We start from the raw sequence: 18,484 nt of genomic DNA on the forward strand, positions 1-18,484 counted from the left end.
ATTTGAGCAGTGCTGATAAGCCGCGTGTGTCTGTCGTCCCACGTTCTCCTCCAACTCGCTTCAACGTTTCTATCAGCGCTGATACTCACCCTCTCGCTCCAGCTTTCATTGAAGCCACGCCCGCACGTGGCTGATAAGTCCTGCGCTAATTGAGGGTGCGCGGACATAGCTCAGCCATCGATCCCCTCTACATGGCCGTCGAACCGCCGCCATCACCGTCATCACAACATTCAGAGTTGTTCTGCTGTCGGATTCCAGCAGTACTAATCCTAATAGCTTTCTGTCTTTCTACTCTTCTCCACTCCGGACCACGCTAATTGCGCCCGCGTAGGACGATTTCTCGGGATTCTGACTTTCTCCCAAAAAGTGGCAATGACTGGCGCTCGGCCAACGGTAACGGAAATTCTATTTCGATTCGTCGATAGGCAGTACCAGTGCGTTGACGTCCGTCGAGTGCGCGAAACTACGCGAAGAGGACGGGAGCCAAACCGGGGCGGATCGATGCCGCGCGAATTCTAAGTCATTAGCTCCGCGAGCCGCGCGGCACCACAAACAGTCACGGCACGATTCCCCCCATCCCCTCTCCAGACCTTGTTCACATGCCAAGGTATTTCATCCGAAAAGGTGTACTTATGTGGTTCAGGAGTTCAGGATTGACCGTGGACGGTTTCGTATCGTCTTTTTTTTATGTGAACGTCATTCGAACTTTTGTTTGTTAAATTGTCCTTTTTTCAAAATTAACCGGATCCTTCCTCATTCTACCTTTCCGTTTATCCTCGCCATAACAACTACTATAGTAATTAGTGATTAATTAATTAATTAATTAATTAGCGTCGTTTCTCTGGATCCATGTGCAGATTTGTACACTAAAACCATTGAACTTTCATTAATCTAACATCCTCTTCAGCGGCGGCAGACATCGAGGACACCTTTAGAATCTTTCTTTTACGCGGTTCTTCGAATTGTTGGACTTCTTTTTTTGTTATTTTATGGTTCTTTCTGGAAGCAAAAACTCTGTTTTATAGCATTTAGTAACTTTTTAGAATTACTTCTGTTCAATTTACTATCTTTTTCAAACTTTTCTAGAAAAAATGCGTTGGTAGAGCGGTGCTCGTCCAGAGGTTAGTCGCTGAAATCCCACACATCATCAGCATTTCCAGTTTCCAAACCGAGCGTATTTGTTCGTTTTTTTCTTCTGAACTTATTTATAGTAAATCTATAGCAGTACATACTGATTATTTAAAAATACGATGTAAAAATAAGTTATAAAATGTCTCATTCTCATTGAATCGATGCCAATTTCCCAGAGACAGTAGTTCTTTCGTAGTTTATACTCCTCGGCATAGATGAGAAATAATCAGTCACTTAATCCAATTCTTCTTTTTTTTTCTTAAATAATCTTAAATAAGCCACCTTTACTGCATAAAACTACATAAGAACTTCAATCTCTTCACTCATCTCTCGGACAGAAGACTCTTGGACTTCAATCGTTGTGAAATGATCTAACTAGTCATTTTCTAAAGCAATTAATATTTATTTACTTATTTATTTATTTGGTGACGCCATCGCTCTAATTTTCTCCGTTTTACATTCACGTTCAGTTATTGGAACTTCGGAATACATATTGTGAAGAATAGATGAAAGGTCTCCCGTTTTTCTTCTGAATAATTTAATTTAAGGATTTAATTTTTAGTTAATGAAGACAATTTTTGAGTAGGTCACTCTGATTGGGTCAATTGAAGATTATAACATTGTTTTGTGCGGATATAATTATAATAAAGCCTAATTTTACACTAGATTACGGTGATCGGTGGCTTCATTTCGGGATTCCGTTATCCTCCGCTCTCGGAGCATCTCGTGATCCTATGAAGGTAACGGTAGGATACTGGCTGGTCGACGCCGCCGCCGCCGCCGCCGCTGCGTCATCGGCCCATTTATTGGGATTGGCAAACATGGGAATGATTGCGCGGAACCTCCTCTCCATATTGGTGATAGGGAATAGATAGCATTGATTCATTGGGCAAAAATCGTAACGTTTATGCGCTTCACGTCGTTTCTGATGCGCTGATCTCAACTCTTCCTGAACTACACGCTAAGCTGAGCAGCTTGCAGCTTTTCCGCCGCAGTTTCTCTGCTGCTGACCGACCGAGCGAATCGAGCGCCAGTCCAGAAAAGAAAGCGGATTGATCAATGGTTGTTGATGATGTTGATGACCGTTATTGTAGTACTGATTGCATGTGGATGATCGTGTCGACATCTATGTGTACGTATATTTATCGATTGAACGTCGTCCGTCGTCTGGTGCGCATCAAACCACCACCACCACCACCGCCATCACGACCACCACCGCTAGGAGCGGTGTGTTCGTTGTGTGGGCCCCACCATTCATCGATTTCAAACTTCGCGCATGAACGCCGCAACCACGCACACCACGATGACGTCGGCCATCGCACAGCAAATGATGTCGTTCATAGAACATGTGTTCATGGAGCATCGAAGGATTGCAGACTTCCCCCAGGGGCTTGCTGCGGTCGGACGTGATTGTGTGAATTTCTGGAGGAGAAAAAAATCCTATTCGTTTTTTTTTCTGCTTCGCCAATGCCATTCTGGATCACTTCGCACTCAATCTTTGGAATTCCACATCTTCACAACTACGGTCCACGTCCAATACATCTGGACATATTTGTCCATCTGGGCAAATATAGGGATATGCGGGTATTTCTCGGTTGTTTGGCTCCGCTTGGTTGTCCAATGGAGATTTCCATATAACTTCTGGAAAAACGCTCCGATCACTGGACATTTACGATGTAGAATCCTGCCCAATTCCTTCTATTCTTTACAACTATGGTGCGCATCCGGTGCAATTTATCCATATGGATAAATGGGACCTGGATAGATATAGGACAGGTATCGCTTGGATGTATGATTCTCCACCAAGAACTTGGAGATGATTTCCAGAAAAATTCTTGAAGACTTCCAGGATGAGAGGTGTGATGGCATCGGCAGTAGATATATTTATCCAACAAGTAACTAGGTCCCATGAAGAACTCTTTTTGCACGGAGTTTGCGCCCATATATTGATGAAATCGCCCATTGGATTGCACTGTTATGGTGGTATGGATGCGCGTGCGGTCCCATACCCATAAATATTTATAATCTAGATCTATTGGATATTAATTATTATTGTCAATATAAATAATAAACAGAATATACTAATTATTATTAATAAAATATATTGGGTCTTGTAAAAAATTTCTAAGATGTACTGAAAATGGCGATTCATTTCATTATTATTTGTAGTCATTTATAAACGAACACTTGGAACGTCAGATTTTTTAAATTGTATTATATTTATTTATATTTTTTTCATTTGCTTGTGCACTTTTCAAAGGCCCCTTTCTACTTGAGATTGTTAACTTAGTCCATGATATTTGATCTACTGGAAACCATATCCTGCAATTAATCTTGGAAAAACCTTCTTTCTCAATCCCTTTTCCTAAATCTTGTTGGATGGAGTTTTTGGTAAATAATGCATTGATCATACACCTCGCTAGCCTATTACTCTTGCCTCATTTCAAAACGTCCCGCTCAATTCCACCTAATCGCTCTGGAAAACGGCGTGGGAAACGGTATTTGTTCCTACGAAGTACGTTCGTACGCGCCACATTGTGAAGCCGAGGTTTCCGCAGCGACCTATTCATCGGTTTTACTTGAATAAACTACCGAAGTGACGCCATCGATTCCCGACCGCTCGCTCGCGGATGCGGCGCGTGCACAAGACCGGCGCGTACTAACGTTCCTCGTAGGAACTAAAGCGGTTCCCACGCCGTTTTTTAAGGCGATTTCGGAGAATTGGGTGTGGTCACGCTCATACTCGTAATCTGCATCCCAAACTCGATATTTGCCCACAGAGACTCCATCATCATCGGTTTCGTGATACGCTGCCTTTAAGCTCTTGGTTATGCGTGCCTGCCAATCCTTTGACAGCAAGAACCATCGGAGAAATTCCGTTGAAGAATTTAGCGATGCCATAGCTTTCTTAAAGAATAGTTTGTCTTCAGTGAATGATCAGCTGTCAATGAGAATAAGTCGCACTTTGCAGTCAATCAACCAATCAATCAATACATATGTTATACATTATAATAATGCCTCCTTGCTATGATAAAGAGAAATACGTAACTAGAAGTCACCATTCCGATGATTTTTGTTATTTTGCTTGTTTTTTTTTACTGATGGGTGGTTAGAGATTTCTCGAACTTGAAGGGGACCATCCATAGTTGATATAACTATCCAGTTAAAAAAAAAACAAAAACAGAATTCTCAACCTCAAGTGAAATGAAATTAGAGAGGTAGAAAAAAAACTCGTTTGATTCAACTTCAACTTATTGTTTATTTAAAATTTTGGTTTAAATTTTCTGAATTACGCAGAAAAAATCCGTTTTTTGCTTAGAAATCATCGGTAGCTTACAACATTACTTAATATAAGAGAGCCTTTTACAATTATTATTATTTATCTATATATTATTTATTTATTTCAATTTATTATTTATTTATTTATATCCTGTGCTTATTTTCACATAATCCTCATTTTCGGAATTCTATGGGATTTCTACAAATACATTCTAAAAAATAGCCGCCTGTTAGATTTTTATTTATTTTTTCTCAACTCTTGTCACCGTACGGTTAGATGCGATCTACGATCAGCTAAAATAAATAAAAATAATAATAAAATCAGCTGGAGATATTATTTGACAAACTGTAGAGAGCCTAACAGTGTATAGAATCCATAGCGGTTCTGTTCAGGACCGGCGGCACTGCTCTCTTCCGTGAAACAGAACGGGGTTATGCCAGGAAACCTCCCTGGGACCTAACGCTTTGCGCGAAGAACTTCGAGCATCTATGAGGGACCCTTTCCTGGTGCCAGAGAGATTACGATCACTCTAGTGACTATTATGCGGGAATTATTTACTAATGTCTGAGTTAATTTAGTAACTAAAAATATATTTAGTCTTTTAGTTTTGATAATTTACTAATAATAATAGTAATACAGGAAATACAACAGCCAGATAATACTTATCAATTTCCCACCACAGTTCCATTTCCCAAATTCGACCAATTTTATCGCAAAATGAAAGAAGACTGAAATATTAAAATGAACAAATAGATAAATATAGGATAATAGATGGTGTCCCTACCACTTCTGGGATAAATTCCATGCCATGAAACGGACCGAACGTGATGGATTTCCTTTCAAACGAGTCACTCATAATTATTCCCGAATTCAGATTAATACACATGTTGCAAAACTTCAAAATTTCCCCCAACTTCTTTCAATTTCGTAGTAGAGATACGTCTCGAAAACAAATTTCTTTTTTTTTTAACTACATTCAGATCTTCCATCTGTAGCTGTAGCTGCCACCTCACAATTATCATACATTAATAGATCGGGGATTTTTTGTTTTTTTTTAATCTTGTTTTTGTTGAATTACGCCATCTCCAGAATTAAAGGCATCACCCCACGAATCTGAGGTGGTGCAGATTTCAGGTGGAGTATTCGTATACGGGATGGGAGACTACGGAGAGGGGGGTAATTCCGTCCATTTCTTCCTAATTGCCGTAAAAAACGGCCCGGAAGATACGGCTTCATTCGTTTTGGCGCACCATTTTGTACAAGAGGTTCGATTGGAGCGCGCCAGCCTTGTGCGGCGCCTCATCTTCCGGGCCGTTTTTTACGGCAATTAGGAAGAAATGGACGGAATCACCCCCATCTCCGTAGTCTCCCATCCCGTATACGAATACTCCACCTAAAATCTGCACCACCTCAGATTCGTGGGGTGATGCCTTTAAGAGATGTTGTCGTGGGGAGATCTATTCATTTGTGGCATGTAAATAAGGAGAAAGTAGACTAAAACACCCCCATCCAACATATGTTTTGAATTTAAAAAAAAATCGACTCGTTCAAAAATTAACATCGTTTATTCATACTAGCAAAGTTGGGTTTTTGTTTTTGTTTCCCCTATTAGAGGATAAATGTCATTGATCAATGTCCGGATGTCATTAATCACATCAACTCGTCTTAGGTCATGATTTAGACGATTTATACAGATATATTTTAAGTGTCAAGTGACAATTTGTTCGGAGATTTTAAGTACTTTCGATGTTTTTTTCATCCAACTCGCAATATTTTCCCTGTGTCGCCACATTCAAAAAGTGGAAAAAAATTAGTTTTGAAGGTGAAATATCACCGACCGACTTAGGATGACATGTTTTTGTTGATAAAATCATTTTTGTAATTTGTTACTCAGGTTGTTTTTTTAGATTTCTCGGTGTTACTGGTGTTATTGGACACCAATAACATTTGTGGACATTTGTTGAAATTTCACTATCGTTTCATGCACTACATATTTATATTACATAAACATCTCACATTCTTATTTAATGAATTTTTTAAAATTTATTTCATGAATTAAAAAAAAAGAATTTCACTCTCTATCGGTACATTAGTGCCGAAATATCAGCGAATGACAAAGAATGATGTATTTTTGAAAAGAAAAAAAAAACACTTGTAGCTCTGCCAGTTCATTTATTGATTAGTTTCTTTTTAGATTTTTCGCTATTATTTGACACTACAGGTAATGTTCGGTGAAATTCCCTTATTACTATTTACTTATTATACATATTTATATTTATTATATAAATCATATTATGTTAATGTTGTTAGTTAATTGAATTGTTAATTTAATTGTTTCAATGTTATTGTTGATTTAATTTAATTGTTAATTTTATTTTTAATTTTATTTTGTTTATTTTTAAAATTCACTCTGTGTCGGTACATTAGTGCCGAAATATTACCGAATGACTAAAAATGATATAGTTTCGAAAAAAAAAATCACTAAAACTCACTAAAAAAAAATCATTAAATCACTTGTAACCGAGCAAATTAATTCGTTTATTATTTTCTTCCAGGATTTTTCCGTTGTTATTTGGAAATTCGGTGTTAATCATTGTGATTTATCTTAAGTACTGGATCACTGCAGCAGCAGTAGCAGCAGCAGCAGCAGCAGCAGAATTAACAACAGCAGGCTCGTGTGTGTATCACATGAGGGTGCGCGAGAAAGCGTTCGTTGTAAACTGGCGGCGAGAGGAGGACGGCGCGAGATCCCAGACCCTGCGCACTCGATCCCCCCCTCGGAACAACGCCTGTTCGTTCCTCGAGGCGCACAGCGTCCATGTTCTGGTCCCCCGTATCATAATATCACTTCGTTTTCGGCCATGCTTCCCGTCTTTTCACCAGTTCCATCCCAATTCCATAACTTTTGAAACTGAAAATCCGCGCATCTGTCGGAATGAGGTAGGCGAGAACGCGTGTGTCGCCGCTGTGTGCGTAGCTCGTTTCATCTTTCATCGTCTTTTGCCATCAGTAATAGAACTTTGATCCTGAGCAAAGCTCAAAGTTTATTTTTCTTTCCATTTGTTTCCTCATTCTCTTCCGAGAATCATTTCTGGATTTGTGTTAATTTGAACCGGACATGAAGTTGTCATAGTCCTTTATTCCTCGCTAACATTTTGGAGAGTTTGTCTTCTCCTAAAAAGAAGAAGCTGGAAAAGTGGGATTTATGCAATCAAGCGCTCCATCCGACTCGAGGAAGAAAATCCTAAGTCTATTGTCTATTGCTGGATCTTATAACTACAGGGGTTACGGTAAATCGTACCGAAGGACTTTACTACCGCTGCTAGATGGATTAGAAGTCGTGAATAGAGATTTATTTGTGTTTATCCAAAGATTTGTGGATTGAATTATCTAAATAAGTCAACATTTCTTCGTTTTTTCATGTTTCACCACCACTTTCTTTCACGTGCCAAGAACGTATGATGATTCAGAGGTTTACTATCTATAAAATTGTGCACAATTGTGTGAAAAAATCACAAAAGCTGAGAAAATTAATGTTATGTTATTGGAGAGCAACAAGGTTTAAAAAAATAGCAGTAACTTCTGAGAATTTCCAAAAAATTTGAGCACCCGCGAAAATACACAAGAAATTTTCCATTTTCCATTTTTTTCTCATTTTTTGTTCTATTTTCTTTCGTTGAGGTACAATCATTTTGAAAACTGTACATGAAAAAATTCTGACTGTTCTTGATATGTCTGTTTCCCTATTTTATTATTAATTATTTTTTCATTATTTTATTTCTATTTTTATTTTTATTTTCTAGATTCAAGTCGAATCTGAGGTAGAGGGTGCAAGTTGGCATGTAATATGCTTGATAGATCTCGCGGTTTTAAAATATTTTTACTCAGAAATCCCTATTTTTTCCTCTTTTATAATTTTCTTGTGACACAGAAACATTATTTACTCTATTAGGTGGTTGCTAGAAATGCCTCGATAGAAGCAGTACATAATTGTGTCGAAAAATATGTAATAGTATTTTTTTCTGAACTATTTTGTGGTCTTTTTGATTTGATGCCTTCTGGTTTAATCGGTATTTTTCCTGCCTAATTTCGTTGTTTGCGTTCACTTTCTGATGCTTTTGCTTGTACTGGGAAACATCAAAACATCATTATTTGGGTTTTTTTTTTGTTATTTAGCAAATACTATCGAAGGATAGAAAAGTATATTTAGTAAATATTTTCGAAGAGTATTGAATAGAGTTGTGAAAAAACTTTAAAATTTACCTACACACCAATTACCGATGTTGTCACCTGGGTGACCATTCCATCTACCGTTTCGTGCCCTAGCGAATCCTATCATTCATGGAAGTAGAGGTCACAATCAGAGCTAATCGATAAATCATACTTAAACGACGGTGAAGGTTGTGTTGTGAATGCTTGCGCGGCGTGGTACGAAGCAATATTTTGACAACTACTAAGCATTCTGACATAACATTAATAGGGCGCTGCCCTTTGGTGGTAATTATTTACAGTATTCCCCTGACAAAACTGCAACTACTGACTTTGATGGTAATAAATCATGTGCTTGAAGACAGCGTATCACAAAACTGACGATGTTCGGGTCTCCGTGGGCAAATGTAGAGTTCGGGATGTAGATTACGTATATGAGTCTGGCCCCGGTCAATTTCTTCTAAACGTCCTAGAAAACGACCGTGGGAGTCGACTTTTGTTCCTACGAGGCGCGTAAGAACGCACCTGCCTGTACACGTTCCAGTTCCCTCAGTAGCCTATTCATTGGTTTTACTTGAGTGGACTCGTGAAGATACCCCATTGTGCTTTGCCCGCTTGCTGGTGGATGCGGTGTGTACACAAGGGTGGGGCGTTCTAACGTAACTCGTAGGAACAAGCGCTACTTCCCACGCTATTTTTCAGGATGATCAGAAGGAATATGAGCGAGACAATGCACATATTTGTAATCTACGCACCGAACTCAATGTTTTCCATCAGATTTCCACAATCCGTTTATTAATAGCTGCCCTTAATAGTTATAAAGATTTTCTCAATAGTTGATTTTCTCCATATTTTCTCCAACACATTCATCGTAGCCGATGAAGGCCGAATGCTGTCATTGACGAAATGTGGTCAAATTTGCTAGCTTCTCCACTTTGCTGAATTTTCTCCACGGTTTTCAATGCTATTTTTGTTGATGCACCTGAAAACCTAATAAAAGTGAATTTTCTATTAAAAGAACGTTTTTCGCATTGTCATCGAATGTTTTCTGTTGTTTTGGGTTCGCCGGAAAATAAATTTCAGTTCCAAATAATTCAGATACGAATGGCTGGAGGTGCAACTCGTAGTGCAAGAAAGTCTAGAAAGCGAAAGAATTCTGAGGACAGCACATCGGCGGCACCATCCAGAACTCTAAAGGTCCTTACAGACTACATAGCAGTCACGGTCACCACTCCAAAAAAAAAACTATGCGCCGATACTTTCCTGAATCGATATTTTCAGCAGTATTCTGTCGACGAAAAGCTCGAGATTATTGAATTTGCTAAAGGAAATGGGAACAGGGCGGCAGGACGAGAGTACAACGTTGCTGAGAGCTCAATTCGAGAATGGCGGAAAAATGAGGAAAAATTGCGGTGAATCGGATTATCCTGCTATTCATTTTTTCTTAGTAGGTGGTGTTACAGTAAGGGCGGAAATGTACGCATATGAGGAGACACTGGGAGTAAAAATATAGTGCACTGAGTCGAATAAAGATAGAAATAATCAGTAATTGGATTAAAAACTTACAATTTATGTATGTTTAAAGGTGCATTTTATTATTGTATGCAATTTATTTATGTTTAAAGAATACAATTTTTGTAATACTTCGCCCTTAAAAGGAATAATAATAATATCGCAAAAAAAAAATCCTTACTTAAAGGCGCCACCCCACGAGTCTGAGGTGGTACGGATTTCAGGTGGAGTATTCGTATACGGGATCGTAGATTAAGGAGAAGGAGGTGATTCCGTCCATTTCTTCCTAATTGCCGTAAAAAGATACAGCTTCGAGCGTTCAGGGGCGCTATTTTCCACAAGGAGTTCGATTGGAGCGCGCCAGCCCTGCGCACACGCCGCACCCTTCGGGTCGTTTTTTTTACGCCAATTAGCAAGAAATGTACGGAATCACCTATCTCTCCATAATCTACGATCCCTTTTAAGAATACTCCACCTGAAATCTGCACCACCTCAGATTCGTGGAGTGATGCTTTTAAGCTTAGCTTTAGTTCAAATTTCAGTATGTTAGCATAGAAACGTTTTCTCTTGCAGTACCAAACTAGCTAAGGAAAATTTCTTGAGGATTCAGTGAAATGGGTTTCACTTACATCACCTTTTCTTGAAAGTTCGTGAAGTTAAGCAGAGAATCCTCATATGTTTGTTTGTTCCCGAATTTTATGACTTCGGGTCTCTTTTTTCTCATTTTCATGAGGCGAAATTCTCCAACCATCGTCCTTTCGATGTAGCGCCAGGCAAGACTTTACTTTTTTCAAATTAATAATTTTATTTCACTATAATTTGATCTACTTCTATTTTCACCTATTTACTTTTGCTTTAGGAAAACTTTTGCTCGGTTCATGAAGTAGAGTAGTCAACGTGAGAGAAAAATAGATGGATGTAAGAAAATCTGCGTGGATAAGTGCTCTTTATCCTTTCTACAACATTTTCAGTGCATTTGTTCCTCTTCTCCTCCCACCACCTGGTTTTCTTAACTTGAATGAAATTTGCTAACTTAACCAAAAGCTTTGAATTTAAAATTGGAAAACAAATAGAAAACTTTGAAGCGCGTAGCTATCTGTAGCAGATGAGATAATTCTGAATGCTGAGCTTTCCGACCGCAGTCTTAGTGTTGTAGGATTTGAAGCGATGTGAGAAAATTTCAACTTTCTGCTCTTGAAATTCATTACGTCAGCTCGTTTAATTTTAAATTCCATTGAAAGTTTAATTCTGCTCTTCTTCTGTGACATAAGCATTCCCCATTAAGGTCCGTAAATTCCGGTGATTCTGATCGACCACGACAAACGGAAATGATACGTAAGGTTTCCATTGGACCAATGCAAAATGCTACTAATGGGAAGGTGAGTACTTGATGAGAATTTGAGCATAATGAATTTGAATTTGAATTTAATAGGAAAACAAATTGATAGATATTGATGTTTAAAGATATTGTCAACGAGACTAAGGACCACCTGTTTTCCATTTAAGGTAGCGAAGTGAAGTATTTAGCACTATTACTACTAAGTACTTAGTGCATAGTGCTAGTGTTTCCTGGTAGAAGCAGAATATAGTAAAAGTAGAGGCAGAAGAAGAAAAAGAAAGTCAAAGTGGACGTGGTAGAAGTGAAATTTGGTACACAACAAATAATTTGTCGCTTAAATTTGGAACGTTCCCACTTCCTCTGTAGTAACTTATTCTTGGGAACTATTAGATGATCGCTTAAATTCGTGTCTGATCCAAGGAAAAATCCCAACAAGTGATATTTAAAAGAGTTTTATTACTTAAGAATACAGTTTTTATTGTTATTCACAATTGTTGACCTCTTAGCAATATCTTCAACTGTAATCCTTGGGTTTTCTTCCACTAAGGTGCTCACAATATCGTCATCAATGTCACTGGGCGGTCCAGGGCGAGGTTGACCTTCCAAGGTGAATTCTTCAAATCCTAAAAAGTCACTTTTTAGCTGTCCAAAGGGCAGGAGCACGATCCAAGTAAACGTCCGGAATTTTTTTTTGTGCAGTTCCAACTTTTTTGAATTCCCGAAATTCATACAGTGTATTGCATGCCGTAAATGCATTTCTTCGTCTTTCCTTTGGAAAAAGTTCCCTAATGCACAGATCGACTTATTTGAACTTTGATGCTTGGCAATAAAGCAGGAGAAGATACTGTAACTTTTCCAGAACATGTTAAAAAAGTAAACACAAATACGGGAGTTCAACCGCGCAACACATTTTAAAGGCAGCATACCAAGAATCTGAGGTGGTCCGGATTTCAGGTGGAGAATCCGTACATGGGGTCGTAGATTATGGAGACGGGGGTAGTTCCCTCATCTCTCCCTGAATCACTGCAAGCAGCCGGCCCTAAATGCTTTTTTGTACGATGCCTTCTATTGCAGCGCGCCACCCTTGCACGCGTAGCGTCCCTTACTGCCTATCGGGGCAGTCCGAATTGATTTTCGACGAATCACAGGGCGGAGGCGGCGCAAGGGGTGGAGCGTTGCAATAGGTGGCGTCGTACAAAACAGCATTCTGGAAGAGGCTGTTTGCGGTGATACAGAGAAAGATGAGCGAGACTACCCTCGTGTGTATAATCTACGACCCCGTATTCGGATACTTCACCCGAAATCCGCCTCCGACACATCAGATTCGTGGTATGCTACCTTTAAAAAATCATTCCTCTATGAATTTTCTGTTATCTTATCTTCATATATTGAGATTAGATTTTAATTTTTGATTATATTCATGTATTGACATCAGATTTTCAGCGTTTTTTTTACTCTCCATTATGTATTTTTTTTCCACATCTAAAAAATTCCTATGTCTTTCAGGGCCCAGAATTCGTCCAAGTTTCATTGAGCACATCGCTTGTGAGCGGATTACCGAAAAATAACGAGACAATGGCCGTATCGGATCGAAAAGATGTTGTATCAACAGCATCAACATCAAGTTCACATTCAAATTCACCTCTTTACACTACCGGCTCATCATCGTCTCGAAGAAAAGCGAAAGCACCACGAAAAATGGTTGTAGAGTAAGAACTCGGTTCATCCGCCTGTACACTGTCTCGGTGATTCGCATATTTCCTCATTCGCTTGTTTTTTTTTCTCATATGCATAGGATACTTTCCATTTTTTTCTTCCCAGTTTCTCCCATTACTTTTGTAGCTTTCGCTCGCTCAATCCCACAAACCCTACATTGTTTTTTTTTCTCGCCCTTCGTGAACACATCCGTTGAGGGACAACGATCCCATATCATTTCAGTGTTAAGAGAGTGATCGTTCATATTCTATTTATTGATTGATTTCAATATTCATTATTATCAATTGTCGAGCAAAATGTTCTTCTCTTCTTGCCGTACTAATTTATATGCACGCAATTTCATGCAAATCCCACCGAACTCTTCGTTAATTTTGTTCCGCGTTTTGCCTCGTCTCCTTGCCATTCGTCCCTGATTCTTTCCTGCACCAAAGACGCCTCTGTTTTCAGTTGTTTTCCTCCTTTTCGTGCAGTTTTCAGTTCATGTGATCTCTTTCTGTGCCTACATTTTCAAGCCCAGGCTATACACTTTTTTCTTTATATGGGCATCAACGAATTCTATCCGCATCATTTACACCCAGCACGTTAGTAAATAATTTTTGTCAATTTCTTCATCAGTTGAATTCCGTGTACCTCGATGGTTGTGGCTGAGACTAACCATTGTAGGGAAATGTTGAGAAAGAATCAGTAATTACAGCGGCGTCTTCATTAAAAACGACCATAACGTCAAAGAAAAATGAAACTTTTAAAATTTCTGAGGTTATGGATGGTTAGGAGAAGAAATTTCTTTTATCACCTACTTTCAATTGCTACGAAATTTTTTTTAGGTGATGAACATGAAAATGAGAGCTCTTTTAATGTCTTCCTTCTCTAGCTGTGGTTGTTTGTCACACATCAGAAAGAAAAATATATCCTAGGGGATGATGACTTGTTCTGAATGAGGCATTTGAGAGGATATATTGCAAATGTTCTTACTTTCCAGGCTCTGACGAAGGCGACAACGCCGAAACGTTAGCCGTAATAAATTTTGTCAACAATCTTGGCTGTTGCTCAAATTCGACTATCAACAAGTTGCAATTTCTATGCCAAGATTCAAGGAAAGTCGAACTTCGCACTTCTGGAAGAAAAAAAAATTTATTTCAAATAATCTATAACTTATAAATTCCATCTTTTTCCGGAATTTAATTTAAAGTTGTTAAAAATTGTATAAGGAATCTTTTCGAATTGAGGAGTACATCCGATCGATTATTCTTTGGCAGCAGTGAAAAGTTCATTTCACATTTCTGCTCGCATTTCTACGAAAATGGCTGGCAACCGTATGATGCATGTGTGAATATGGAGACTAGAGCAAAACATTCTTTTATTACCTTCTATTATGATTATGATCGTCAAAATATTCAAGGTCATTCCCTAGAATGAAATACGACGCGATGATTGGATTGGGATGACATGGAAGTGAACGCAGTCTCCGTAACTACATCAACTTTATTTTGCTGATGACTTCGTTCTTATAATCCTAAATAAGTTCCTATTGACAGGCGGATGTAGCGTAGTCGGTAAGTGGTTCCGCAGCGACTGCACGATCGATTGATGGCTCGAAATCGCCCTATCGCCAACTAAGCCTTTCACCTCTCCGATGTCGATAAATTGACTAATGGTATCAGACTTGTCTGGGAGGATAAAAACACTGAATTGACACATCGGCTAGCTACTAAAAGTCGTTTATGTAGCTTGGGCATTCGCCCCCAACTCCAAACGATTCTGAATTGATGTGAACGTGGTGGCACATCCTAAGCGGATTGATTAACGCTAGACACTTTATTCTTTACTTTTGAGCCTCTATTTCTTGTTCTTAGGGATTCATTCTTCTGGATTTTAGGTAAACATTGTCAGAAAATTACGTGTATAGGCTTACTATCAGAATCAGAGCAATGTCATAAGTATTGCGCACAAGCGGGAGGGGATGGGAATGTTGTCTATGGAAAAACGTTGATTTATCTAAACACCTTGTTTACTACCCAAACCTAAGGTGATTGGTCGTTCACTTACTGTTTCGCTCATATTTCCCAAGTTTCGCTTAATTACACATCTTTTGTCTCGGGATTACGCTGTTATACGGAATAGAGCTCCTGGTCATCAAAAAAAAAAACTTGTTCAATCCTCGAAACTTGATGAAGACGACCGAAGCCCTTCCAATTGTGCGTATGAAGTGGAGTTGAACTAATGCAGAAATTACTATCTTACATGACAGTGTGATCAAATTTGTAGTAAGCAAATGTAACTCAGTAATATCGTATAAATATTATATATATTAGGTGAATTAAAAAGTTCTGAGCGTAATTTCGCTTTAATCCGACGACGAAATTAACATGGTAAGGACTAACCGATTTTGATCAAATATGCAGCGTTTTGTTCGATAATTTTTGTCCATTTTGATGAAAATTTCATAATTGCGCAAGTGAAGAGGACATCGTCCTTATTGGCAAAAAATTTGACCACATCATTTTCACAAGACTCTCCTGAGGCCAGTTTTGTACCATCAGGAAAATTTCGCAAACGCTTGAAAAGGTGGCAGTCGCTTGGTGCCAGGTCTGGACTATACGGCGGGTGCGGTAGAACCACCCATTCAAGCACTAAGAGCTTCTGACACGTCGTTAAAGATGAGTGCGGCCTGGCGTTATCTTGATAGAACACAATCCCTATCCTGTTGGCGAGTTTTGCCCGCTTCTGGTGAATCTCACTCGCTTCAACCTGGTCAGTTCTTGATAGTGGAGGTTCGAGTTGAGTCTTTGGCCCGATGAAAGGAGCTCATAGTGGATGATTCCCTTCCCAACGCCCAAAACACACAACACAACCTTCTTGGTCGTTTGTTAGGGCTTAACGGTCATTTGGCCGGGATCACCGCGATTGGACCGCGATCTTTTCTGGTTTTTGTCCTCGCAATGTCATCTTGAAATCGATGTATAGTATGACACGATGTAATGTTAATATCGTCAGATATAGCTCACTAAAGGCATTTAAGGAAAACGCTCAGAACTTTCTACTTCACCTAATGTACAGAATGTACAGAATTAAAAGATTCAAAGGAACTTCGTTCTCGATATTGTCGGCTACTCCAACAGAAGGTAAACAAAAAAATGTGGCTGAAAGAAGCGTGTCGCTGACCAAGAAACTTCTTCGTTCAGATATGTGTGACCGCTGAGAATGCTTCAAAAGGGACCCGGCTACAAGAGCTCATTACACCACAAACTTCTGTAAAGACCTAGAGGTCCAAGGAAGCGACAAAAGAATAGTCGAGTCAATGAGGTTCAAAAAAATCAAAGATCCAAAAAAAGAGATCCAAAAAGTTGAAATCTAAGAGATCGAGATCCAAAAAGTCGAAAGCAAGGACTTGAAAACCAATAGTAATTCGGCTATGCAAGAAAGATCAGGAAAAACATCCGTGTCCAACTACTTCACGGGAATACAAAATGTATTGAGACAAACGAGGAAGATTCGTCAGGGTCTCACCATGTAATTGATTTATTCCCAGTATGCGACAAAAATTCTAAAATAATTTTCCATGAATGTTCCCTCATCAGCTGATTTCTTGGAATATGTTCAAATCTATCAAACTATCTCCATATTTCAATCAGATCTTTGAATTTGTCATAATGGCTGTTAGCAGACATGAAGTCATTATAAAGCAGTTTTCTTGATCTCTCTGTCAAGGTCCCACTGTCAATGGGATTTGCTTTACTGCCTGTTCCTCGATTTGTTATTGGTTAATAAGAGGTGACCAGTAAGTTTGCGCGCCTCGACGACTCTGCCGCTCATTCCCAACCGAGTCATTCATTTTTACGTGGTCGATAACTTGGTTCGAGAACTCTGCTGCAGAATAACAACACTGAATTTTTCGAAAAGCTAGCCGCAAAGTAATTGTAAAGGCCTTCGCCGCATGTTATTGTAAAGGCCGCGCGTTCATAAATCTAATGTCGAACGCGCCGACACATCCTAAATTCATTGATCAACGCCGAACGCATTACCCTCTACCTTTCAGCACGAATCCACAAAGTGAGTTCTATTTCAGCTCTGTCGGGAAAATCCTAGTAAATCTTGTGTTAGTGTACCTACTAAAATAAAGAAAGCTGCTGAAAAAATTCTATGGCATTATTTGATCTGTCATGAGAACGGGAACAATGAATCACCAACGCTTGGAGAAGTGACTGGAAGTAGAACGACTCGTGAATGTGTTTATTTCAGTATCAATGAAAAACAGCAGGCAAGTTTTCGTAAGCTTTAATGGGTATGAAAATGGCTCATTCAGAAGAGAAAGGGGTACGACGGGAAGGAAGGGGTGTGCTTCTTTCTCAAGGAAGTTTTGACGTACTAGGAACATAAACCCACACCACATTTACCTTGAAATTCTTTATGGCAAACTGTGGAAATAAAAAGTGGCAGAATGACTGGCTGAGCAGCTTCCTCTCCATGCAATCGAACTTCTTCATTGCATCATGCTGCGTCGGTGCTGCCCAAGTCTCCCATTCATACATCATCACAGAGCCAGTAACGAGCAGGTAGACTTCCAGTTTGACTTCTTTACAGATGGCTGATCGACCACGCAGCACTCCTCGGAGGACCTGGATGTCGAATTGGCATCAGCACCTCATTTGCCAAACATCTCTTTCATAGCGGCAGCCATTTTTCCGGTCATAAGGCGTGCTCGAGTTCAATGACCGACATTTCAGCGAGGGGTTGAAGTAATCACTCCAAATTAGTAGGAGTTTTGCACAGACAGCTACTACGTTGGCAGTGTTGGAAAAGGTAAACACGTCTTCCCTCTATTCTGCATTACTGTAGCAATGACTTTTCTCACCTACTTGTTTTCTCACACCTTTTCAAACTCCTTCACTTCTGACGTCCATTCCCTCTCGTGATTACGATTCAGCTGACCACACAGGCTACTTTTTAGACGCTTTTCTTTCTTGAAATAAACACTAGTATGGAGACGTGTGCAGAATTGCAGAAAGAGCTTCACAGATCCAAAGGCAAACTTCTTCGGCGTTGGAACGGAGAGCATTTTCAGTATTTGTTCTAAATTTGAGCCCGACGCGAGGTTTCTACGATGCTTTATTACTGGCTAATGCATCGGCAAAATCGCCTTCTTCAGAGCCGGAAAGGATCAAATTGAACGTGACTATTCGATCAAACGCCCTATCCGTCCAACAAAGAAAATTCTAAGTCTACTGTTTAGTCTCATAATAAAAGTGGAAGTGTAAGGCTTACCTTAGTGTCGGAGGATTTCTCGCATAAGCTAGAAA

The 18,484-nt window shown here is 39.4% G+C and overlaps 2 protein-coding genes across 3 annotated transcripts; one reads left to right on the top strand and one right to left on the bottom strand.

Moving 5' to 3' along the window:
* Positions 1-1,816: 1,816 nt before the first annotated feature.
* Positions 1,817-2,257, bottom strand: RB195_012922 (uncharacterized protein; the record flags this gene model as incomplete). Its single annotated transcript, XM_064202521.1, has 2 exons — positions 1,817-2,080; positions 2,147-2,257. 2 exons carry the CDS (start codon positions 2,255-2,257, stop codon positions 1,817-1,819), a joined length of 375 nt encoding a protein of 124 aa, XP_064058402.1.
* Positions 2,242-13,184, top strand: RB195_012923 (uncharacterized protein; the record flags this gene model as incomplete). 2 transcript variants are annotated; one of them, XM_064202522.1, is made up of 5 exons in its annotated part: positions 2,242-2,358; positions 9,719-9,817; positions 9,902-10,032; positions 11,418-11,511; positions 12,978-13,184. In XM_064202522.1, 5 exons carry the CDS (start codon positions 2,242-2,244, stop codon positions 13,182-13,184), a joined length of 648 nt encoding a protein of 215 aa, XP_064058403.1. The 2 variants fall into 2 exon arrangements, with proteins under 2 accessions (XP_064058403.1, XP_013304557.1); XM_013449103.2 differs by lacking the exon at positions 2,242-2,358 and having other exon boundaries at positions 9,725-9,817.
* Between the last annotated feature and the right edge of the window lie 5,300 nt (positions 13,185-18,484).

Source organism: Necator americanus, chromosome V, assembly GCF_031761385.1.
Source record: "Necator americanus strain Aroian chromosome V, whole genome shotgun sequence".
NCBI classification, from domain to species: Eukaryota; Metazoa; Nematoda; class Chromadorea; order Rhabditida; family Ancylostomatidae; genus Necator; species Necator americanus.